Below are 26611 nucleotides of genomic sequence, written 5' to 3' on the forward strand. Positions count from 1 at the left end.
AATAAACGACCCATTATTTCCCCACAGCGGTTATTTACTGAAGTCTGTCATGTCACAGGAGGCAATTCAGACCAGGTCATTCAGTCTGTGCCTTTCTGCCCCTGCCAGTCTCTTCTGATTATACAGACCTGAATCATCTCCTTTTGGCCCGGCAGCAGAAGAGACCGAAAGAGCTTTACCTCATTACCTGATGCTGTTGTTGTTGGGAAGTCTTGAGATGTCAGACTTGGTTTCAGCTTCTCTCTCTCCACATCAGTTAGTGTGAGTGGAGTTGCAGATGTCTTCTGACCTCTTAAGACACTTGCCTTAGCTGTTGAACCTGCCCCAGAAACATTTGGGGCATTTGCAGCTTTCTTTTTGTGGAAGGCCCTACAGACCGATTCTGAAAATGCTTACCAAATCAGGTACCACAAGTGAGGTAGGAGGGAGAAGCATGAGATTTGAAAATTCTGATGTCAACCCAGTGCTCCAGGCGACTGAACAGCATCAAGACTTTATAGGTTTTGCACATGGCCACCTGCAGAAACTTAACATGCTAATAAGGTTAGGTTCTGAATGGAATTTTTTAGCATTTCATTGGCACCTGAAAGCAAGACTTTAGTCACTTAGAATGGATTCATCTCACCAGTCTTTAAACATCCAGAGTGTAAATTCCTGTGTCTGACTGTCGCTGCAGCCTTGCTTTTGTATTCTCTGCGAAGAAACGCATCTGACCTACTTTACACATCTGTGTGAAACTTACCCTTATTATGACATTTTATTGTTTAAATCCTTGCAATTCTGCAAATGTACTGCTTCTTGGTGTCTTTAAAATTACTTGTGAATAATCGTGGTGTAAAAATAGTCAGTAGCATTTTAGACCGTCAGTAGCATTTTCATATTACTCCTGCAGAACAAAACCTCTCTTTGTTTTGAAGTAATTTGTTATAACTTTGGTTTTCTACAGAAATTACTTGGAGGCTGCTTGTGTTTGTTGGAAATTCTGACCTGACTGTGGATGTTGTCTTCTTTTGCTTCAGATAAACTTCGAAGAAGCATGCCTAACCTCACTCGGATGCCAAGTACCCCCACCGTTAACAGTAATGCTGGCTTTGCTGGTTCTCCCGTCACTGTGAGGAACAGTCAGAGCTTTGACTCCAATTTACATGGAGCGAGTAATGGGATTTCAAGGATGCAGTCAAGTAGTAAGTACCTGTGTTTTTAGGCTGCATGCAAGGAATTGATGAAGTGGTAAAATACACGTCTCAGTCACTGATCCTTTGTTCTGTGAAAAAATGAAAAGCAAACTGTTCTTTTTGCACCAGATTTTAATATAACTCAGGATTTCAAAAATACTATTGTTGAAAGCAAATTTTGCCAGTCTTGTTATTGAGCATTTCTTCACCTTTTTTTTTCTTTGCCCAGTCATCTTGCACCAGCTTTAAAACTGAAATTTTGATAATAAGTAGTAGTAGTAGTGTAGAAGCACCAATAATCCAATTAATTCACATAAGTTTACATTTTTAGTTTTGGTGCTACAATTAAAAACTGCTTTTCTTGATACTGTATGCAATGTTGGGTTTACAGTCCACTGTATAAATACTATCTTAAAATGCATGACCTCTCCCCTACTGAACTTGAGCCACTTTCTTCCAAGCAAATGTAGTAAACATTGTATCCTTGAGTATAATATACTTGTTGAGTGGGGAAATTAAAATGACTGTAATTGGTTTAATTTAGGTGTCTTCTTGATGGGGGAAATGAAAGGAGTATTGATCTAGTGGATGCTGAATTATTAATGTAGAATGTGAACAAAATCGATCAAGATCCAAACCCATCTTTTTTAGCACAGTGCTTGAGGTACTCTGAGAGGAAATGGAAAAAGTGTATTTCATTGGACGTAGGCAGAAGAAAGGATTTAACCTATGCCTTCCATGTCCTGTGAGACTTTGGAGGGACAAGTTGGAAAAAACTTCAGGTGTTTTCTTTCAAATTTGAGCAGAATTTACAAATGTCTTCAAAACTTCTAAATTATATCTTTTCTGGAAAATATTCTTGACTGATGGATTTATTTTGTTGTATTTTTTTCCTGTATTTTTTTCCTGTTTGAATAGGAGAATGGAAGTAGTTCAGGTTCCCACATGAATTTGCATGGTATTGCATTGAGAGTTTAATTTTATTTAATATTTTAGAAATCTCTATTTCTCTGTGTATTTATGCTCTTATATATCTGTGTGTATATAAAATGTAATTTTTCTGAAGTAATTTTAAAAAAAAAAAACATTTCTAATAAGTGGTTGCACTGGGGTATTTAAGGAGCTGTTATGATCAGAGTTCCTTGACAATATGTTGCCAATATAGTTTAAATGAATCACAGCCCTGAAATTTCTGCTGATTTGAATTTAAATGATTTTAAGATGTCCTTTTTCAAAGACTTGAAAACTGATTGCTCTAGACACGCTGTGTTAGTTTATGTGCTTCAGGCTTTTGACAGTTCGCTTTTGATACATGGACTCTGAAACTGATGCATGTCAAATGTACACCAGAGGGCAGGATTGGATAGAAAAATGTATATATAAAGCTTCTGGAACTCAGAGCATTGATTTAAAATGATAGTTTACATAACATCAGCCTTGGAATGTGCTGCTACATTTAAGACCTTTTTATAGCCTTTTTATTGTTTTTATACAGAAAGCTTAGACTTCTCTGATGTTTCATAATGCTTGAATGTGGTTCTTGCAAGATGTAGTTCTTGCAAGCCACCTTCCAAAAATTGAAATGATCTAACAGTAATTAATTAATTTATACCTTTAGCAGTTTCTCCTGTTTAAAGTTCTGATTGTGTAGATGGATTTAGTGTGCTTATAACAGCTAATGAAACCCCTTTGAGGGGAGAAAGAAGGATGAATATGAGCCAGTATTTTTGTTCAGTATGGGGGCGGAACACAATATTTTAGTTCAGTGCAGTGTTACTGGATTCAGCATTGGATCCAAGGGGTTTTTGAGCAGTTCGTAGTCAGTAAGTAAATGGTACAGTGATGTGTTTATCCCTATTCCAATCTATCTAGAAACAAACATTGCTACTTGGCCTTATTTGTTGCATAGTGACCTTCTTACTTCCTTTTCTATCACTTTTTGCAGTTCCATCACCAGGACAGCTTCAGCACCGAGTTCACAGTGTGGGACATTTTCCAGTGTCTGTCAGACAGCCTCTCAAAGCTACTGCCTACGTAAGCCCAACCGTACAAGGTAGTAGTAGCAGTAGCAGTAGCAGTCTTCCAGTGTCCAGCAACTCGCAGTTATATTCTAACACTGGGATCCCAATGCCAAACAAGACTGCCAGTCAAGGGCTTGTGGGGCGCAGTGCTCTTCCGAGACCATCGCTGGCCGTCAATGGGAGTGGCATTCCCAGAAGTAAAATTGCACAGCCAGTTCGAAGGTAAGAGTTAAACAGGCCTCTGTCCCTGTGGGGATGGCTTAGGCTGAAATTGTGGGATTTTGTTTTCTTCCTGCACATGAAGCTCTAAAACATAAGAGTTTCTGTCTACCAGTGGGGCGTCACTGAATGGGCAAAGGTTTCTTGCCAGAAATAGTGAGGGACAGTGCTTGCTGGTAGCCCTTAGTAAACTATGATAATTGATATTGTGCAATCATATATAAATAAGAATGGATTGCCACTCATGAATAAGAAATCAAACCAAACAGAAACCTCATATCATGAACATATGTGGCTTACCTTCTTCCAGACATGTGCCAACTGCTATTTCAGTGTCACAGAATGAGCAAATCTTAGAGTAGAAAGAATTGCATCCTTGTTGTTGTAAATGGCAGTAGACTGTAAAAATATGAGTTGTGACATTACACATTGTGAGGAAGGAAATATCCTGGATAGTACAGTCTTGGGTTGAACCACCATTTTTTCCATTCTAGCTGGGAGACAATAGGCAAATAGGGAATCCTGGAGTATCACATACTTGGAATGAGCCGTACTGTTAAGCAAATGCATTTTTGCATTTTTCCAAGAGAATTTAATCTCCAAATGAATTATTTTTAAATCAAGCAATAAAATAAGCTTGAGGAAGGAGACTATGTTTTAGTCACCTTATCACAGCTGGGAGTTAAACTCTAGCTGCATGTTCTGTAATTAATAGGTGATGAAGTTTCTCAAAGAAAACCTCTGTCAACTTGTGTTAACTCTTCCAATGGTTTCTTCCCATTGCACACATCCCTCCTCTTGTGAGGGCCTGCTGTGTGACCACCTCGTTTTCTGTTGGATGAACTGTCACTGTTTAGCTCTCATCATTTTTATACTTTTCACTACATACTAGCTATATCCAGAATAAGCTCAATTGTTCGCATTCTCTCTTTGGTTGAGTTACTCGGAGATTACACTGATGTGACTGACAACGGATTTTGACCAACTGCAGTGAAACTTTGATAAAGAGCTGTCAGGTTTCTTCTTTGATGAAGACTGTACCGTGAGATTTCTATTATAACCTCCTTTCCTCTCAGCTGGAACTTTCTCAGTTAGAGTTCTTTATAGTAGAGGGTTTTCTTTCCTTTTTTTTTTTCCTTTCCTCAACTTCATGTTCTTCTGGAGAGCTCTTGAATCTTTCATAGCAACCTGCGAGAAAGTCCCTTGCTATTTTGTAACTTTTCAGACAATATTAAAGAAAAACAAAATTAAGACGTTTCAGTGGGAGGGTGAGACACTGTACTCTCAACACTTGTTTTTATTAGAAGCTGATTCAAATCAGTAAGAAAGCTATTTATAGTCCAAAAAGTCTGGGCTCTTGTCTTCTTTCCTTCAAATGTACCTTAGCAGCATCATATGTTGCCATAGAGCCAAACCAGTGATCCTTGAAGATGGATGGTCTTTGCACTGTGGGAATGACAAGTTTATAGGACTCAAAAAGCACAGGTAGATTGGAGTTCAGCATACAGTTCTTTAATACCCTCATTTAATTTCATTGGTGCATGTGGAAAAATACAGGTGGTTTCAGTTCATGTGGACTTTCCTTGGAGGGCATTCAGCCATCAGGCAGATTTTCTCCCTGTTGGTTTTTATCTCTGTTGTCATTTCTAAGGAATGATATTTCTGATTATCAGTTCAAGACTCTAAAATTCTTTCAGAATCAAACAGTGTTTTTAGTCATGACTTGGTTAAAAGCAGAACAAGTCTTTTGAGTTTTTTGAATAAATCAGATGTTCAGGGAGAAGTGCACATTCAGAGCACATTTGTGTCTTCGTACCTATGGCCAGACTGTTAAGTAGCTATGTTACTGGTATTCTAGATTCTTAAAACAGAATACAGATTATATATATATAGAGAGAGAGACATTATATATATATAGACACATTTTATAGGGGTTACATTAGGGAACTTCAGTATTTACTGCATAGAATCAAACAAAGGATGAGGGAGTGCTTTTAATAATTTGTAAAATAAAATTATAACAGCCAAGATAATTAACTTGGCCAAAAAAATTTTCTGCTTGCCATCAGAGATTCATGCACCCACAAGTAGTGTAAAGAAATTGTGATGGTAACATCCATCTCTTAGCCTTACAGGTAAGGCAGCAGCTTTTTTTTCCTTCCTGTTAAAGTGGATCCACACAACCCTCAGCCTTTTCCAGCTCCATGCCTGGGGCTTCTTGCAGACCCCTACCTTCCAGTTCTCCACTTCCTAACCTTCTGCAGTGTGAGAGGCAGCGGAAGCAGCTTCTCACAGGGTAAGGTGAGCTGGGACCTGAGTGGGACAGCTAAGGCTGCCCCACAGTGCCCAAGCAAAAGCAGCGTTGGTGGTGACCAGGGTCAACCAACAGTCCCAGTATCCAGATGAGTCCACAGATGAGACAGGGTCTGCCTAAAGGTAGGAAGTCAATCAGCAGCTCAGGGTCTGGATCATGCCAGTTACCAGGCACAGGCATGGAAGGAGTGTAAGCACACTTGTAGAGCCAAAGCTAGCTTGTTCCTGCTGCCTTGCACTGGAGTCAGTCACTGCAATCCAGCTGGTGATGGAAAAGTAAAAATGGACTACAGACCCTCCAAAACTGTTGTCTCAAAGCACGTGACATCATACTGACACCTTGTACTTGTTTAAAATGGTTTTCAATGCTGGCACATTTTCTTGTCCAGTGCCCTGTAGCAGAGATTTCAGCTCTGGATACATGGAAGTATTCTTACAACTGACAGCTGTTTTGAACTTAATTATTCTTTACTTTTACCCTCTCTGTTTTTTTTTTGTTTTGGTTTGGTTTTGTTTGTTTGTTTGTTTTGTTTGTTGTGGTTTTTTGTTGAAGATAATTAAACATAATTTCTTCTTTTTTTTTTTTTCTGGAAAAAAAAAGGCAGCAGTTGCAGAAAACAGTTCTATGTCTCAAGTTAACTGGATTTATATCAAAGATAAGCGATGCTGCAGCAAAGTGGAGCTACATAAAAGCAGCTTGGCTGAATCTTAAGTGTAACTAACTGTTTTTACTTAAGTGCAGTGTTTTTGCCACTAAAAAAGCAGTTATAGCAGAGAGGCAAGAAGCTACTCTGCTGACTGCCTGCCTGCCTTTCAACATACCTTACAACATACCTCTGCCTTTTTAATGCCAAAAGCATTTGGAAGGGAGAGGAGGCATCAGTAGCTTATAGCAAAAGCAGAGTAATGTGAAAACAAGGCACAGATTTGGTTTTGTGAGAAATAGTTTCACAGAGTAGAGATACATTATTTTCAGCCAATTCTAGTGTAACAAAATTATGGTTGTGGCAAATTAGAGGCAGAGCCTGCGTTGTCATCAGTGAGTTGGCAGTTGGATCAAATCAGATGGTTGTTTTTCCTTTTTTTAGTCTTATTTGAAATAGTTGCCTCAGTAGTACCTAGAGGGTTTGGAAGATGATCAGCAAGCATTTTGTAACTCCTCATTGATGAATGAGAGATGCAGCCCAGGTGTGAGGGTGGGGACCCAGAGGACAGTGAGTTCCCTGCAGAAATGGTAGTGCTGGAGCTGGTGGCTCTCTTGACTGTGGCTGTGGGATGGAAACCCATCATTATGTGTCTTGGATAAGAGGGTCCGGAGCAGAACTTGGTAGAGTTGTTCAACTGATAAAATTCTTTAGTGCCTGCATAGTGTTTTTATAAAGTCCTGGTTTTTCATGAGCATGCTGAGCACAACAACTTTTTGGAGAGAGTTTTCCATTAGATGTCTGCTGCCCATAGTGGCAAAAATAAGTTTTTTTTGTCTTTAGCCCTGAAAAAACAAATCTTCCCATTTAGAGGCATCTCATGCATGATTACAGTTTTTCTCCTAATTCCTTTTTACAAATCTTTTATGCTCTTAAGACCATTAACAGTGATGGGGTCTTATTGGAAGTGACCTTGATTTCACCATAGATCTTTACATGTGCATTAACGTGTAACCAGACATATACCAGAGTGATGTCTCTGAGCAAGCCCCAGAGCCAGTGTCACTGCAGAAGTAAATGATGTTTGTTACCTTGATCTTTCACATGAAATATGACTTGTTTTGTCATTTTTTTTTCCTATCATTTGATTAATACAGTTTTCTTCAGCCTCCAAAGCCACTTTCATCACTCAGCACAATACGGGATGGGAACTGGAGAGATGGCTGCTATTGATGAAGGATGCCCATCAACAGTGGAAAACAAATAATGCAGATTTCATTACCCAGCTGGCTGGGTAACAATGATTTGGAAAAGGAGGGTCGTACAGTATTATATCCCCCAGGATCTTAATATGTAACCATCTACAATGTAATGTCATTTTTAAAAATGAACATCTTATCAAATACTAAATGTTGCACTTAATCAGTTACCCGAACAGCTGCACTGTTATCAGATTAACAATGGCAGCACTGGCATTTGGAACTGAAGAGAGTACTAAATGTGTGCAAAGTACAAAAATATTTCCTTGGAAGGAACTGGGAGATTATGCTTTTGGGCAGCTTTGCCATACTGAAGTTCTGAGATAATTTATTCAGTGTAAAGGCATCATGCATTTTATTTTGAATTTGGGGGTACTTATGTATGTGCTTGAATTTTTTTCTAGTGTTTCCAGTACATTTTATTTTGTATACTTAAGTTCATTTTAACTTGCCTGAACCTTGAACAACAGAGAGATAATTTAACTTTTCTGTGCCATAAATAATATTTTTTGGGCAATGTACTTTTTTAGCGCTAGGAACATATCTTACAAAATCTTACCATTGGCAATACAAAGCAGTATATTTATGTTGCAGAAGCACAGAAGAAAGGTAGCATTCACTGGAAATTGTCATCCAGCTGGGTCAGCATGGTTTTGTTGGTCCTTCACCATTTGTTCAATTTTTAATTTATTGTCATAGTGTTTTGTATTTAAAATGGCCGCATATGTCACATTGCATTTACAAAGATACAGTGATCTCTAAAACTACAGTTGATTTTCAGTACTTTATTACAAAGAATAAAATTGTAATGTTTTATTAACAGTTGCTTATGGAAAGTGAGTTTTAATGTGAATAAATCTTTTTGATAGACCTTTTACAAAATTCAATTGCACTAATCAATGCTTTCTTACAATGGCATATGACTTAATATTTGATTACAACTGTGTATACTGCTGTTTTGGAATGTTTCAGGAAATAAAGAATCTATTTCGGCAATAATGCTCTTCTTGAGTATGCAATGTAAACATTGTCAGAATTTAGCAACTGTCATCTACTTAGCTCCTGAAGTTTTTACTTACTTTTTATCAAGAGTATACTGGACTTTTTGCAAATAGTAACTGAGTAATCTGAAAAACTCTTTTTTTTTTCAATTGTGTTATGAAGCCATGGTATGCCTAGAAAACAAATATGTATTATTTTCAAATCAATCTTATTCTTATCTTAAGGGTTTTTTTCAATTTAATATTTAGATTCTGCAAGTGCAAATGTGACTTGCAATGGGAAACAGAGATTGGGTACCAGGTGAATCTATTACTATGGCTCTGAATTTGCTTGAGGACCTGCTTTTCTTAAAAGGACAAGGTGAAATAAAAAGCAAAGGGGAAGTGTTCAGTGGTGAGTATTACACTGAGAAGTGATGCATGGTAGTGCGGTAGTACCCCTGTTCAGCATAACGTTGTTCAACAGAGATAAAGAGTTAATTTTTCATACTGTAGTTCTTTTAATCCAGTTAAAATCTTCCCCCCCCCCCCCCCAAAAAAAAAAGCAGCACTGTTGAAATATTCCAAAAAAGAAATTATCTCTGCAGAGGTAAGTATTTAAGCAGAAGTATGCCAAACTTATCATATTCATTACAAGCTTTAATTGAAAGAAATTACTGATGGTTAAAGCAGTCAGTCATTTGTGGACAGTCTCTGTTGTCTTGAATGGTTTGTCTCACAGACTGACTGTGGTAGGGTTCAGAGCCAGCTTGGGGGTGCTTTGCGTTTTGCCTCTGAGGAGGAGGTCTGTAGAACCTCCTGAATTAATAAGCTCTCCCGGCTTCTGGTGCTAGGGATTTAACATGATCTTCATAAAAGGTGGATGAAGACCAGTGGCAGTGATTAGCTGCTTCTCATTGCCAGCAGCCCTGGTCTGAACTGTCTCTTCACTCTGTTCACTCCTGCCAGGATTTTATTGCTGTTCCTCCTTTATCTGGAACACCACAGCACTATGTTATTGTCAATTTTTGAAATAGGTAGCAGCTGTTGGAGGTAATACCGAGTTGTACACAGGAGGGCAGTATATACTTTGAAAATATTTTCTTTCGGTTGCTAAAGGTCTTCTCTTTTCCAGGCTCTTGGTTTGAAGCCGGTGCATATGTTTTTTTCCAGTGTTGTCTGTGTGTGATGGATGCCATGTTAAAGGAAGGTGCTCGAATGTGATTTGCATTTTTAAATTTCACACTACAGCATGTGTCATGAACTAGAGAGTCAAGCATCTTGGATATTATGAGCTCTCTGAGAAGATGCAGTTGTTTTGCTTTTTTAGTTATCCCGTTCCCTTGCAATACGTCATGTCAGGATTTGGTAACCTTATAGCTTTGCTATTTTAAGTGGTTTTTGTCAAGTGTCTGTCATGTGCCATCAGACTTTAGGAGGAAACCCAAGGTATGAGCAGCTTGATCTAAGAATCGACAGAATCACACTTGTTTCAGCTGTGGGCTGTGATACCGCTGCTGTTTGCCTGTAGCTGGTGGGGCTGGCTGTGTCCCCTGAGATTAGCATCAGTGAACCAGATACTCCTGCACAGTGTCACGTATCTCATGACAATCTCAGTGGAAGCAAACTGTGTGGAATATGCAACACAAACCCACTTCTGTCAGGCTCAGTTTTGTGAGAGGTAGGATCTCCTTCAAGGCAATGGGAAACAGCAAGACCGCACAGTTATCTTTAAAAATAAGGACTCAGACGTATTTTTCACAATGAAAAATTAATGTCTAAGTGTAAGGGAGCATTTGAGAACTCTCTCCCTTCTCTTTGGTTCTTCTCTTTTGGTCCATGAATGCATATCGCACTGCTTTCTCCTTGTTGCTGCATCCCAAAAATTATCTAACTCCTTCTGTCTGGACTGTAGTCTTGGGCTTAGCTCTTGAGCTACTGTTTGAGTGTTAACAACCTTTTTCTCAAAGGTCTTTTCCCCTCCCTTTTTAGCCACCGGGGATAAAACCTCTGCATATCCAATCATTCAGCCCCATAACTTGTGCACTGTCATTGACTTTTCTACAGTCTAATATTCTGGTTAAGTCAAAGTCCCGCATTATATATTGAAGATACGTGTTTCTTTTTTCATCCCTATAGATGAAATTTGTTTGTTACCTCCTCACCTGAAGTCATCTTTGGCCTTATAGTGGCTTCAGCCTGTGAGATCTGTCCAAATCGATCTGATAATTTTCTTGTCTTCCTGCTTTGACCATGTCACTGCTTTGACCACTTCTTGTGTATTGCTACTGATTTTCCTCCCTCTGTCAAGAAGAATTGAGTTGTGATCTACTTGTAATCTTTTACATAGCCATGGACACTTTCCCATCCCACTTCTAGTTTCTCATTGAGTGTTGAAGTGAATTCCCATATCAAAGTCCATGATGCCAACCTGTCTTGTGCCTGCTGCAAGCAAATCACCTCTTGGCACCCTTTTGTGTTGCCCCTCACTGTAGGGGACCCCTACACATCTCCGTTTTTAATTCTCCTTCTTACGAGGCTCTTTCTCTGATACAGTACCACTTAAAGCAGGACAACAGATAAATTGCCAGTGTTGTCATCTTCTGCTTTTGAGCCCACTAATGAATGCTGCTTCATCATTTCTTTTCATTGGTGATTTTTGCTATACCTAAATTGCAAGTCATTGGAGACATGGACTCCTGTCTTTTTCCTTTGTGTTTTTACAGCATGAAGCCTGGTAGGATCTCAGACCCATTATTACAATGCCTGTATAATAACACACATACTAAAAATTAGCATTTTTATACAGAAAAACACTACTTAAATATCCACTATGAATGATTGGTGAGGTTTCCTAATTAAAAAGAATCGGAGCAGTAACACACTCTCTTGGAAGCGGATCTGTGGTGTTTAATGCTCAGGCATGACTTACTTATTCAGAAATTCTGGTTAAAAAAAGAAATGACTAAAGCAAGATCACTTTTTCTGTCACCATTGAGGTGAAAAGGGTATATTCTGACTAGTCTAGTTTAGTTTTCTTTTTCCCATTTGACCAGCCCATCTGCTCAGCCATCTTTTCCCCCTCATCTATGCTTCTAGAGATTCACACCTTTCTTGTAACCTCAGTGACTACACATGCTTGTTTGGCTTGTGCAGTTCTTGGCCATCCACCTGCAGATCCCACCCAGCTATTCTTCTGCTCACTCACCAGCCTGGGGAGCAGGTCTTCAGTGCATCTTTTGTCTTCATCATTGAGACTTACAGCTGTTACCTTGCCAGGTAAGAAGTTATACTTAATCCAAAATAATGTCAGTGGAGTAGGGGACCCCTGCTCTCAGATCTCACCAAGTTGCCCATTAGTTTCAAGGGCAATTCAAGGGATTGGCTTTGACTTAAAGAGGCCCAGGAGATTATCTTTCTAAACGTACAGTTCAACAATACTTTATATAAAGCATCTCATGGAAGGAAGGAAGGGAGTGATTAGGTAGGTTTATTCTTGAAACCTCATTCCCCTTTTGTATAAGCCATAATCATTTAAATGACTTCAGTGTTACAAATCCCTTATCCATGAACAAACAAAAAAGAGTCTTTTGGTGCCCAAATGCTGATTTTGGTATAATCATAGATTGATGTCACTATGTCTTCTGTGGTGGGGACCCAAAGCTGGATGCAGTACTCCAGGTGGGCTCTCACCATAGCAGAGTAGAGGGGCAGAATCCCTTCCCTTGACCTGCTGACCACACTGCTCGTGATGCAGCCCAGGATACAATTGGCTTTCTGGGCTGCAAGTGCACTTTGCTGGATCCTATCCAGCCTCTCATCCACCAGCACCCCCATGTCCGTCTCGTCAGGGCTGCATCAATCTGTTCATTCTCCAGCCTGTATTGATACCAGGGGTTGCCTGAGCCCAGGTGCAGCACCTTGCACTTGTTAAAACTCATGAAGTTCCCATGGGCCCACTTCTTGAGCTTGTCCAGGTCCCTCTGGATGACATCCTGTCCTTCAGGTGTGTCAACTGTACCACTCAGCTTGGTGTCATCTGCAAATTTGCTGAGGGTCCACTCAATCCCTTCATCTGTATCATTAATGAAGATATTAAATAACACTGGTCCCAGTACAGATAATGGCATCCTGGCTTGTATCAGAAATAGTATGGCCGGCAGGACTAGGGAAGTGATTGTTCCCATGTGGCACTGGTGAGGCCACACCTTGAATTCTCGTTTCAGTTTTGGGCCTCTCTCTACTAGAAGGACATTTTGGTGCTGGAGAGTGTCCAGAGAAGGGCAGTGAAGCCAGTGAAGGGTCTGGAGCACAAGTCTAACAAGGACCAGCTGAGGGAGCTTGAGTTGTTTAGCCTGGAGAAGAAGAGTCTCAGGGGTGAGCTTATTGCTCTCTACAATTACCTGAAGGGAGGTTGTAGTGAGGTGGGGTCAGCCTCTTGTCCCAGGCGACGAGCAACAGGACAAGAGGAGATGGCCTCCAGCTGCACCAGGGGAGATTCAGGTTGGACATCAGGAATAATTTTTTTACAGGCATTGGAATGGTCTGCCTATGGAGGTAGTGGGGTCACCATCCATGGAAGCGTTCACAAAATGGATGTGACGCTTAGTGCTATGGTTTAGTTGGCATGGTGGTGTTAGGTCAGAAGTCGGATTCGATGAGCTTGGAGGTCTTTTCCAACCTTCATGATTCTATGATTGCATGATTCTTACTACATTTCTTTAAAGAAGTACTAAGCACATTTCTTAATTCATGCACTACCTTGAGCAGGGTATGGAATGATGGGAGGCATAGATACTTGTAAAAGCAACTGGTAGTCTTGTCTTCCACTGGTTCGTGTGAACAATGGACAGATGTACAGAATTGGCTCTTGACACCTACATGTTAAGAAGTTTGGACGTTGAATGATAGTTGAGCTTCAAACTTTTTGCAGAGAAATACTTCAAAAATTAATCTCTATACTATCTATCTTGACTTTTTACAGGTGGAGAGAGGCTTGGTATCTAACACAGTCAAAATATGAGCACATTTCCCAGATGCAGCTGTCAAAAGTTTATGAAACTACAGGTAGATAGACAATAGATAATGTTCATAAACCATTAAATGAGTCTTACTTGCAGAAAAATGTGACAAATACAAAAAATGAAGGTAACTGTTACTACCGTCAACTCTCTCATTAGGTATTTGCTGCTGCTCTGCTGAATTCAGGCCTCTTTGCAAAGAAGTTGAACATCTGAAACTGATTGAGCTGTGTAAGTTGTTCTTGTGGCTGGGCAGAAAAATCCCCTTGTGACTCCTAAGCACGGAGTAGATTTGGCCATGCAGTGTGGATCTGCAGTGCAGATCCATTGCTCTGCAGCAGCCCCACTGCTTTCCAGGAGCACAGTACCGGCTGCACACCTGGTACCCAGACACATGTCCATGGCTGTCCACTGCCCTATGCGGAGGTACCAGAGAGCAGATGTTCTTTGCTTGCTAAGATGGAATGCTTAAAAGAGCTACTTCCTGGGGCAGAGTCCCACTAGATGATACTCAAACATTATTTTTGTTCTGTGAGCACAGACAAAAGATAATATTTTGCCTTTTCATACACAATCTTTCTGCTCTCTAGAGCTCTTTCCCTATGCCCATACATTTAGTGTTGTATTTTTCTATTGTGACTACTTTTTCTAATTAGAAGAATGAATATAATATTTCTTCTTTGTTAAGAAAAAAAATAAAATAATATTTCTTCTTTGTTTCTGTTCACTTCTTGCCCCTGAGATTTCTGTTGTTTCCCTGGAAGAATAAAATATTCCTTTGTCTTTGTGGCCAGACCTATAGAAGGAATGAGCCTGTGGCCAAATTCCCAAATTGAGCTCTAGTAATCCAGCCAACCTTCATACTTTGCAGTCTGCACACAGATGTTACTAAACAAGGTATATTAACTCTATCTGAGACTGAACTTTTCGATAATAGAAGCAGCAGAAAACATGATGTGGATGTCAACTATAATACAGCTAAACTGGAATTTTTTGAACTATTTTTTGCAATAATAGAAAAGAGAACATACTGGTATGTTTCTGTGACTTTGCTTTTCAACCCTTCCTGCAGGAGGTTATACTAACTTTTTGGATAGCCTTGATATGTGCTTTTTGCTATCGTATGAATTTCATTGAGTCAGTACGAATGTGTTGAATTCATTTTAGCAAAATGAATTACTGACCTTTTTAAGAGACTTACACTGTTTCTAAAACTGAGGTATTCCAATGCCAGCACCAGGATATAATCCAGTTTCTTTACATAATGTTGCTAATACCCCATTCAGTTCCTTTAAAATGTAAATAGTTGAAATGAAAACTCAAGAACTCAGAAGAAAAGAACAATTTAGAAAAAGTGATTTTTTTAAGCCAAAGAAAATGTGTTTTGATTTAATCCATGTTTTTCTGGGCAGTCCCTGACTGCACTAAATTATGCAGCTCTGATTATGTATACATGTTCAATGGAAAGAATTTTTCTATATATGAGAGAAGGAAAAAAGCAACAGATAAAATAGAGTGTTGCTCTTCACTCGATCTGAATTCACATTAGACAACCTACTTCTGCCTACAAAAAAGGAACACTTAGCAGCTGATCTTTTCAACCAACGTGAAACAGCATTGATGATATACAATGGGCTCATCCCACTTAATTTTCAGATGCAGCTACTTGGGTGGGTGCAGATGGGCTTGAGTCCTTTTAAGTATGCTCTCATCTGGTTGATATAAGTGAAGTCTGATCCAGAAGCTATGCTGAGTGTTATTGGAGCTTATCTTGCTTCTCAAGATACCTTATTACTTTGGCTAGTCTCATGCAGATGGAGATATGTGGTTGGGTGGGTTGGGTAGAAGGAGACCATGCATCTGCCTTACCTAGTTCAGTACTATCAGCCTGGTAGCTGATGGCTGATAACAGATGTGTGGCTTTGTTTGTGAGTGAGCTGAGTGATGCTCTTTGATGAAGAGCCAAATATAGTTATGCACAGTCTGACAACATGGGCATCTTTTTCTGAAGCACTGAGTATTTGCAGCTCCCACTGCATCTAGCTCAAATTGTAAGACTTTTAGCACCTTTGAAATTAGACTCTGGGAAAAATTTGTCTTCCTGATACTGTCTTACCAAGGTCCCATTTAAAGTGATGTTTCATTACTGTCAACATCTTGAAGTCTATTCAGAAAGCAGTTTATACAATGGCATTGAGTGAAAATGGATTGGAATAAAATTCTCTGTCTGGGCATGGATATTTTGTTTTTTTGTGGAATTCCAAACTCACTGCACAGAACATTCTGTTAAAACTAGTGGTTTAAATTGTTTTGCATTGTCGATGATACATTTTCCAAAGAAAACAGGAAGAAATGTTCTATTTATTTGACAAGCTATTCCAGACAATTGGGGTGATCATTTTCCCTGACACCCAGTCGCCTTATACAGAATTGAGTATAAATGCCAATATTGATTGAAAAGTCTCAGGTATTCAAAAAAATCCAAGTTAACTTTATAGTATAGAATAGCAAAAACAACACTCGGGGCATTTACGTTATGGAGGACTCCATCATGGAAAACCTTAGCATCATTCCCAGGAGTAGGCTTATTGCCTCCATATAGACTAAACCAACAGTTTGCTCAAGAAATTCATGTCCTGCTTCAAAATATAAATTACAGGTGCTTCTTGGGTTTACATAAGCACAAGTATTTTTCCGAGAAAGAGATGGAGATGTGGAAACATTGGAGCATTTCAGTAGTGTTTTGGAACATAAACTACTAAAAAGAGCCTTGTTTACTTCTGCATCATTTTGTAGCCTCACTTGATATCCTGTCTACTTTATATCCTCAGTGTGAACAATATATGATAAGATGAAAGGCAGTTTACATAAAAGCAGGCCATCTTCTTGAGGAGAACTTACGTACATTCCTTTAATCCTTTGTGAAGCAGTAAACTGCAGTTTTGCCCTCTGTTTCGAAACTTTTCCTTAGTTCCACAGAGCAGTTAAGTTTTTTGTGAAATAGTTTGCGGGTTTTTTCCCCCTTTCCTCCATGAGAAAAAAAAGATACGGGAAAAACTCCCACGGCATGTGTTAGCCTGCAGACAGAATCACAAAGCAGTAAAAATGAACGTGTTTTCTTAAAGCCTCACTACTACCAGAAAACCTGCCTGACTTGCCCACACTTGAGTAATGGGATTAAATGTTTTTGCTGTGGTAATGTCTGTGGGCTTGGAAGCAAATTGGACTTCATGGAATAAAGCCAAAAAACCTTGTCCAAAGTAAGTGGCAGTCTAGGTGAGGGGATTGCCTGAACTATGTGCACGTTGTCATATGAACAAAACTCTTCTAGCTGCAAGAGAATTGCAGAGCTGATTCCGAGACAGGAGCAGTCAGGACGGTAAACTGGAAGTCAGAAAACCTGGATTGTTTTCTCCAAACATTTTCTTTAGAGCTGGTCATTTTTGTATTCTTTCATGGTTGAGTTTCTGCTTAAACAGTCCTTGCTTTAATGAACTTACCATATACTCCTAGAGCCTGGCATAACGGAGTTATTGTTTAGGTTTTATGGGAACTACAGTGAAGCAAATAACTTCTGATTCTGTTGAACAGAGGTAACTATTTAGCAATGAAGGAAAGCAGTGGAATAGTAGAACTTCATAATTCAGATTTGAAAATAAATTTCTGTACAGATATGTGCTGTGTAAATGGGATTACTTTGTGTTGTCAGTGCATTTAGTCAGTGAGCAAAGGCTTGGTGAAAGTTTAGGTATCCATAAAGAAATAACTATGTATGGTTTGTTAAGTTTTGTTCTTTGTTCTGTATCCTGATGAAAGTTTTGTATCTTTGTGTCATGCAACACAATAAGAGTAACACAAGTGAAAGTAAAGGGGAAAAAGAGAATCAGAAATAAAGCTTGTTGAAGGAAATAGTACTCATTTGAAGACAAGGAGACTTCTGTAAGAGGTACTGAACTGTAATATGCAGCCACAGTCAAAAAGCCACAACTGTGAGCCAGTTTATTGTCCCTATGCTGTTTCCTTTGAGCTGTAAACGGAGAGGTAGATTAGAAGATATCCAGAGACACTAAATGCACTATAAGTGGTCTATATAGCTCATCCTTATCTCACACATACTGATTCTTATCCTGAAGAACAGTTGACTTTTCTGGGATGTTAGACAAGGTCACAGAATCACAGAATATTCTGAGTTGGAAGGGACCCACAAGGATAATTGATTGAGTGCCAACTCTTAAGTGAATAACCCATACAGGGATCGAACTCACAACCTTGGCATTGTTAGCACCATGCTGTTAACCAACTGAGCTAATCTCAAGATGATACACGTATGATCTGAATTCAGGTAGTAGAAAATTTTAGCTTAAAATGAAAAATTAGTGTCCTTTAGTATCCACTCATATATGTGCCCTCTGCTAATCCAGCCATTGAGATTGAGGGAAGGAGAGAGAATGGTAGAAAACTGGGACAGTTGTGGTTCATCTGTATTTATTATTATATTACATTATATTATGGTGGTTCACAAGTGTAATAGTGAGCCAGAGCATCTGGGCTAGAGCACTTGATGTTCTGATGATATATGTTGGTTATGCATGCACTTTTCTTTGCAATCCAAACACTTGGGTATTTTTGTGTATTACAATAGCTGTGAACAAAAATACCATCCTGTTTTCTGATATTCAGGGCAGTGTTACTGCAAAATTGGGCCTGTTGTTCAGCTGTTGTGCACATGGCCTTGATCAGGAGATAAAACTGGATCAAATCAGGAACAAGTCCCTGCCTTGAAGAGCTTAAGAGTCCGAAAAGCAAGTTAAAAACCAGCATAATACTGAACAAAACAAACTGTGTGTACTTTTATAGAGCAGTTCAAATATGTATTTGAAAAGGAAAGGTCTCTGGCAACTTTTTTTGGCATCCTCCTTTTTTAGATTTACCCAGGAGCTGGTCTTGAAGTATTATTTCTGAGATCAAGGACTCTGAGCCAACCACCACACAATTGTTGTCATCCCTGAGCTGATGTTGACCCCTTAAAGGGGAAGAAAAAGCAGTAGTGATAGCATCTCTGGTGACTTGAAAAACAGCAGGGGAAAAGGCATATGATGATATTACTTGTTGTTTTAAAATCTTGTGACACTCTTCTTTTTCCTAGTGTGTGAGCTTCTGTCCTGCCTGGGCTCTTAACTGCTTCTAAGCAGTTCTAACCAGGAAGCTTCTGTTCTTCATCTAGATTTGCATCAGTAGAGACTGAATGAGCAGAGATTAAGTCTAAACCTGGTGAAAACCTCTAGAAGAAAAACTCTTCGTGAAGGAGTGTAGGGGTGGATCTCATTGTGGAAGTGAGTGCCTGCATGGTAAAAAATGTGATGTCTACCTTTGGCACTCTCGTCCTCCTAGTTGGTAATCCAAAATACTAAGTAAAGTAAGGAAGCATCCTAATTGCTAAGGGAGAGAGAAATACCTCAGAGGAATGCTTCCATTAGGGCTAGCTAATAAAAAATGCTAATTGAAGCCTTCCCTTTTCCTAGACTGTAGGTGCTTGAATTAAGTCTTCAACAAAGATGACTCTGCTCACTTGGGATTCACAACCACAAATCCTCTAATGAGGTTAGACACCCACATATGTTCTTTGAAGCGATGTTTACGCTTCTAATTAAAAAGAGGCCATGAGCCAATCCCTGACCTCAAAGCCAAATGAGACAAACTGCCTCATGGCTGCACAGCTGAGAGGTGGCTTCCTGTGGAACTAAATTTATCTTGGAGAGACTTATGAAAGGGGGTGTGAACTAACATTTAAATGTTGTGGATGATTTGTGAGCTTGCTGCTTAACCCAAATTCTGTCTTATTTAGCAGTAAAGATGTGCCTTGCAAGACCTGGACAGAACTACCAGCCTAAAAGATAGCCTCCAAGATAACAACCTATATGCAGCTATCAATGGTTCCAGTGCTTCCTGAAAAAGTAATAGACCAGGTTTCTAGGTCCCAAAGGAGTGCCACTGTCATGAAGTTCCCTCCACCTCTCCAATTAAACTGGACAGAAACTACCGGAAAATTCAGGCCAGAGAGAGAATAACTGGTGCATAGCTTTGAATGCAAGTAGTTAAGGGAAAGGAAACACTGTGTTGGTTTGGTTTGATTGGTTGTTTTTCTCTTGCAACTATTTCTGTGTTTTAGATGAAACAGTTCTTAAATGCAGGAATTGCCATGTTTAAATGCCTACAGTCCTCTTATTGACTCTATTTCTAAAAAAATAAGCTTGGAAAAAATCACCAAATATGCTATTGTAAAGCAGTCATGACAAATGTAGGTACAAAATGTAGATTCAGGCTGCGCATATTGCCACCGAAAGGATCATGTTCAACAGGAGAATCTGAAATGCATCTGTTGTAAGAGTCTTTTTGACTGCTACTTCCTTGGAGGAGGCTGCAGCTGTTAGATGTACTCAGCATAGCAAACCTTTATGCAGATGGTAGTAACTAGCATCAGCAGATAGAACCTGTGGTTTCTGCTTGGATTTTTTTTTTTTTTTTGCTGAGCATATCTTACAAGAGTTATTATTTCAAAATGTAACAAGAAGAGGGAAAGTGGAGGGAAAAATCGTGGTCTTGAATCTTACTATTAATTGCCTTGATTTTAAGGCATATGCCAAACAAACATGTTCCTTTCTATTGCTCTGCAGATGAAAACTGGAATGTAATAGCCAAGGGCAAATAACATCCATCCACAAATATTTTGCAAATTCTTTAAGGGAGTACCTCTTTAAAAAGGTTGTGCTCAGTTTTCAGAGGCTTTCAGTGTGCATTAGTTTTGAAACATTTCCAGAAAAAAAAAGACTGCAATTTCTGTGTCCTGGAAGAAATCAGGGAGCATTTTACTACCTGAAATGATGCAGAGTCACTGCTGAATCCAGATCAGGTCTAATGCAATCGAGCTGTTGCTGACCACTGCTTTGTCATCTAGCATAATCCCAGTTCACTCTTAACATAGCCATTATGTCACTCTTAACAAAGCTCTACTTTGTACAGCCAAAATACCAGCTAAATGTTTCAACAGCCAAAAGAATTAGGAAAATGAAAAGCTTTTTCCTTTTTTTCTCCATGGTTCTGACACCACCATGGCACTGATAGGACATCATGAAACTTTATTTCTGAAAAGTAGAAGTTTCACAAGTAGAAGGAAATGGAATTAAAGTTGCAACTCAAAATGGTATGTGGTGCAATATAATTCTTCAGTTTCTAGGGACTTCCCATTAAAATTAAATAAATAGAAACTGTATCTATATTGCACACCATCCTAGAGCCTCTGGTGTCTGGGGTATCTTTCATAACTTGATTGGTCTCTTCCTTTCTGGGCAGGACTTTACGTACTGCACATCACTGGAGTCACTATTGATAGAAAAGGCTCTCTGCCCAGTGAAGTCTTCTGATTCAACTGATAGAATTCAATGTGGCTTTAAGCTAATTTAAAGCTGTACTACTCCATTTTTTTTTTCATTTGACTTGGCTTGCTTTGCTTTTATGATTCCTTGTTGATTTAAATTTTTCCTGTTTTCTACAAGTTTACCCTCTTTTCTCACCATTGACCCTTGTGTTTAGCTGAATCTCCAGGAACTTATCTAGTCATGATTTGGAGTGCTCAGGAGAGAGAAAGATATAAAAATTCTTCCTTGATAAAGTTTTCTTTTGCTAATAGCTCTCCTCACTGGAAAAAAAAATGTACCATCATTTTATCATTTAGGAAAAATAGTTCAGGGAATTTTATGTCCTGTGTTAGTAATAAAGACAAGTTAATACAAATCCTCAGATTTACCAAAAAAGGTAGGAGGAAATTAACTGTAAAATGCCAGTAATTAGAAAGATGAAGAACATGGATGTCCAGCTCAATACATTTGATAGATTTTTTTAGTGGTAAGAACTGGCAAACTAGCAGTATCGTGAGTTGCTCTGAGTTTGTTATATGGCATGTCCTAACATCATCAAACATTCTTTGCAGTATTAAACTTCTGTAGTTCAAACCATTTTATCAGACACACACAAAATTGATTTGCCAGTAACAAGGGGAACTACCCTAAGGGTATGTTTTTGAACATTTATTCAAGATGTATTTTGAGAGCTGTTTCAGCTTTCATTCTTAGATATTGGCAGAAACATTATTGCTTTTGCTGCAGATGAGCAAGGCTCTTTAACTGCTCCAGATGCCAGGGAAATGGAACACTATGAAAATACAGTTGCAAAAATAGTTTAGAGAATTTGTACTCTGTGAAATGTGCATTAAATAGATATTGTTTCACTACACGCAGGGGACATGAAGTTCTGTTTTGAAGCCTCAGAAACAGCCGTATCTATTTGATTGTTTTAATAACTGCAGCTGGAAAATGACTGAGAAAGCTCTTAAACAACACTGGTATTGCTTCTGTTCAGGAAAGTATGAAAATAGGTGCCTAACATTAATTGCAATGTAAATTTAATAAACAAGCCCTTAATTGCAAATTCTGTATGGGCTGTTCTGAATCTGAAAAGCCAAAGTGCTCATGTATTAATTTCCAGTCCTCAAATGTTTTAAATTAAAATTATGCTTCTTAAAAACTATGGCCCATATATTTTACTGAGGTACATCCAGTTAGTTCAGCAGACTTCAATGAAGCTGCCATTCTGAGGATCTCATTCTGTGTATCTTAGTGGTCCTAAAATAAAATTTCATTTTCTAAGATGGAATCGGGCCTCTGCATTAAGATAGCTCTTGTTTCCATGTTTTTCAGTCTCAAAGAATTGAATACTCATGCTGTGAGAAAGCCTCAGTGTACTTTATTAGCAGTGATTAGTTAAGCTTTTTAGCAGCCATTCAAGGGAAAACAGTGGTAGTTCTTACCCTTTTACAAAAGAGGTCGAAGGTACAGATGGTAATGTCTAAGGCTTATGCTAGTCATATGACTTTAGGGTCTGTGCCAAGTGCTCTGCCTTCTGGAAAAGCTGTGTCCACATCAGAGGTCATCATCAAACAGTTGTACAGTGTCTACCTGTGAGCCTAAATCAAAAACCTACGCTCAAGAAATATTCAGTCGTCTCTAGTATGTGTGCTATATTAGTGTATGGCTTTTTCAGCACTAAAAATAATTGTAGAACATTTTCCTAGCAGTCCCAATTTTTCTTATGCAAATATTGGTTTGCTTAATCACATGCTGGGTTCATTTTCAGCTATGAAAATGAATTTTGGAATGGAAGTACTGCAACAGTGTATATAACTTCATAATGGAAACAAGGTGGCTTCTGAATATGTAGAACCTCTGTTGTTTTGCTTCTTGTTGTACAAAGCTCTGCTTTGCACAGTATATGTTGCTAGTTACATGGTGGGGAGAAAATACATCACTGCGTGTGTACAGTGCAGCACAGCTGGGTCTGTTTGCTCCTTGTTACTCTTACTGAATGCAAAAAACACCTAAATGGGGGCATTTGTGCACAGTTGTCTAGAATACTGGAATACCTTCTCCCTTCCCTGTAGGAAAAATAAGCATTTCAAAAGATACATTCTAAAACCATTTTAAAATCCAGAACTGGAAATAACCCTCTTTTTCTTTCTTTGAATGACAAAAACTTGCTTGAACTCACCTTCCCCCCCCTCCTCGCCCTTTGTGAACTATAGAAGTTAGCTTTTAAAATCATTATAGAAAATACAGGAAAAAAGACCCCATCTTGGATGGGGTTTTGAGCCACCTGGTCTAGTGGAAGGTCTCCCTGCCCATGGCAAGGGGGTTGGAACTAGATAATCTTTAAGAGTCCCTTCCAACCCAAGGCATTTTGTTTCTATGATATACCACAAAATAAAATTTATTTACTCTGAATACATGCACAAGGTCACCTATGATCTTCCTGTTTATTTTATGGAACCCATTCCTCAGAAAAATCTTTGGGACAAAAGAAGATTATTTTTTGGAAAAAAAAAAGTTGCCATAAATTATTTCTTTTAAGTACCAGAACCTGGGTATTCACCATCCCCAATTTTAAGTGGATTTTGAAAGAAAGAGCAAGGCTTTGCAAGTTATCTTTTCACAGCCCAAGGGGAAAGCTCCCTCCCTTCCTTTCACACTAGCTATTCTTGACTGCTAAATTGTCTTCCTGCTTCCTTCCTCTTAGATTTCGTGTTTAAAGCTGCAAAAAGTTAAGATAAACAGCAGTTGTCACACTAACATATGACTCAGTAATACTGCAAAGCTTTGTTGTTTGTTTTTGTTTGGGGCTTTTTTGTTTTGTTTTGGTTTTTTTTTCACTAGAACTAGGACTACTAGTCCTGCACAGGATAATTGTGTATTTTAAAAAAATATAAGCAGCCGTCAGTGGATGTTTTAATTAGAATTGATTTTCTCATATGAGATCTTAACAGTCTTACTCTTTAAGTAGATGGCTGTCATAATTTACAGTCTGACAAGCTATGCATGATTCTCAAGTTTTACTACCTTCCTTATAGCTTACATTTATGTGGTCTTTCAAATGATCCAAAAGCTGATATATGTATGTATGTATGCTACCACAGAAGAGTGAGCAGTCTGTTGTTGGCAAAGTATAAAAGAAAAAAGGCCTAGTTTTATGATCTGTGTCCCAGGATCAAAAATGTCCACTCAGAATAAACAGGAACTTTTAATGCTTTGTGCATGATACACACACCCCAGAGCACTGGTAAAGTGCAGTGCATCTAGTTTGCCTGGAGGATAGGAGGGAGAATAAACATTCACAAGTTTGAAAGTTTTGATTCTGATATCATAGGATACTTTACCACCTAACGCTTAAACTGCATATCCCCTTCCTTCACTAGTAAATTCCTAATGTAGGGGAAAATGAAAGCTATACAGTTTGTAGGGTTGTGTTATTCCCCCTACCTTGATGGCTTTGCAGATGGTGAAATTTGCCTCAATATATGTCTGCAGATCTTTCATACTTGAAGAAGTAAATCACATTTCCTTTAGAACAGGGAGTATCTTGTCAGACATCTGAGCAGAATAAACTGTATTGACCCAAAATTATATATACCCGAATGGTACCCAAGTGACTCTAATGAAACACATTTAGTCCTGAGCAGTAGCAACCAAAGTATACATGTATTTTAGGGCACCTAACAAATGCTTTTCAATACTGAGTGACACTAAGAGATGCTCAAAAAACAGAAACTGTGGCTTGTGGTTCCTTAATTCCAGCTTAAGGAGTACTCTTATAAAAAAACTACAGGAAAGGGGACTTCCTTTTTTTTTTAATTTTTGTTTAATAAAGCTTGTCTGCCCTCATGCCGACTCATTGTTTTGAAGAGTTTTTCTTTACTATGTTAAAGGGAACAAATTTTTTTAATTCCAATCTATCTTTCCCGTTTACTGGCTATCACAAATGATTTTTCAGTTACTCTAGGATTGGATACAAATTCTCTCACATCCTTACATTTTTGCTTTACTGCAAAACAGTACATTAGTGCATTCAGTGCACTCTCTTCCATTTCTTTGAGAAAGAGTTTTGCTTAGAAAATGTCTCATGCATTTCTCTTTTCTTCTTAATACCACATTTCTTTCCTCTTGTCTTGTGCTAGTGACTTAGATTTGGAGCACCTGACCACTGCCACAGCTCTCTAGCTCTTCCAAAGCTGGAGAGAAGTTGTAGCACAGTGCAGCAAGAAGGACTGCAGGTACCTGTGTCAGGTCTATGCTCCTCTTTCCGAAATTTTGTCTCCATTTCTACCCCATGCAGTGGGGCTTTTCCACTGTCTCCCTTTCCACAGCATCCCTTCTGAACATTAAATAATTTTATGCTAAACCTGTTGCAGACAGTTCTAAAACCCATATAACATCTCACATCCCTGTGTTCATGCTGCTTCTTGCTACATCTCTTCCTGACAAGCATTTCTCTACTGACTACTGAATTTCAGGTTGAGGAAATTTATATTCAGGTGCAAGCCTGAATTCAGGTATGGATGGGCGTGTTGCTTGCTGGTCGAGGAAGACAACACAGTCAGTTGGAAAAAGTTCTTTAAATTAAATGGTCATTATTTGTGTTGGCTTACCTTGAAAGACTCTAAAACAATGGTAAATTGTTGTGGAAATGTTTTTGACTTTTGTACCTCAGGTATAATCTGAAGTCAGCTCACAAAATCAAGGGACATACTCTATTTTCAAGGGGATTGCCTATGTGTTTAATTTTGAGCAATGATCTAGCCACAACAATGTCCCTTTTTTGTTCTGTTGGGCTGTGACATTGGAAAGCTCTCTCAGAGGGGATGCGCTGAACAGGCCACCTGGGAAGTCAGCTAGAGCAAAACACAGCTGCTTCATTTGCTGGACAGGGATCCCATGAGGGAGGACCTAACATTTGGCCAGAGCAAGGTGCTCACACATAACTCAGTTCTTTCAGATTTGGTTGGAAGTGAAGAAGAAAGTGGTTTACAAAAGTACCCTTTGATATCTGGGATGTCTTTTGGATGTCCTGTTGCCTGCTCACAATGGGTACTGTTCAAAATGCTTGAACTGCTGTACCTGTTCTGGACACGGGGTTTGGACTAGGGGAACTCACTAATTTTTCCTGCGCTTGTAGTAGAAACATGATTGAGTATGAGGACTTACAGGTCTGCAAAACATAATAGGCAATTTTTGGTTTAACACAAGCAATGTGTTCTGCATTTGCAGTGCCTTCTGTATAAGCACTACTGGATGTGAATAGCCTAGAGTTTACAAGACACACAGGAAGATGGGAAATTCATTGGTGGAGATAACGTGGTGCTTATTGTCATTACTTCCATGTCTTCTAAGGTTTCTTGAGTACTATTTGTTTTTATTAGTTTTAAGTATTTTACATGAAACAGTAGCTAAATTATACAAAGCAAACTCAGAAGGCAACAAAGGCAGTTGGCCAATTTTAAAACATAAAGTGTGGAAAGGAAAACCCTTCTAGCTTTGAGAAGGTAGCCTGCCTGTACATGACTGCTAATATAGTAAGCAAACTGCAACAGCACTAA

General features: G+C 38.9%; 1 protein-coding gene across 5 annotated transcripts in view; it reads left to right on the plus strand.

Moving 5' to 3' along the window:
* SLAIN1 (SLAIN motif family member 1) overlaps positions 1-26611 on the plus strand; it is a 93365-nt gene that overhangs the window by 38455 nt on the left and 28299 nt on the right. For 3 of the 5 annotated variants that reach the window (XM_064645946.1, XM_064645951.1, XM_064645950.1), the window contains 3 exons: positions 1020-1184; positions 3121-3418; positions 7530-9160. In XM_064645946.1, the coding sequence (XP_064502016.1) occupies positions 1020-1184; positions 3121-3418; positions 7530-7605 (539 nt within the window). In that variant the 3' untranslated portion in view covers positions 7606-9160. Of the gene's footprint in view, positions 1-1019; positions 1185-3120; positions 3419-7529; positions 9161-26611 lie in introns of those variants that run through there. The other 2 variants (XM_064645949.1, XM_064645948.1) reach the window with 1 other exon arrangement.

This window comes from Pseudopipra pipra, chromosome 2 (assembly GCF_036250125.1).
Source record: "Pseudopipra pipra isolate bDixPip1 chromosome 2, bDixPip1.hap1, whole genome shotgun sequence".
In the NCBI taxonomy this organism is placed as follows: Eukaryota; Metazoa; Chordata; class Aves; order Passeriformes; family Pipridae; genus Pseudopipra; species Pseudopipra pipra.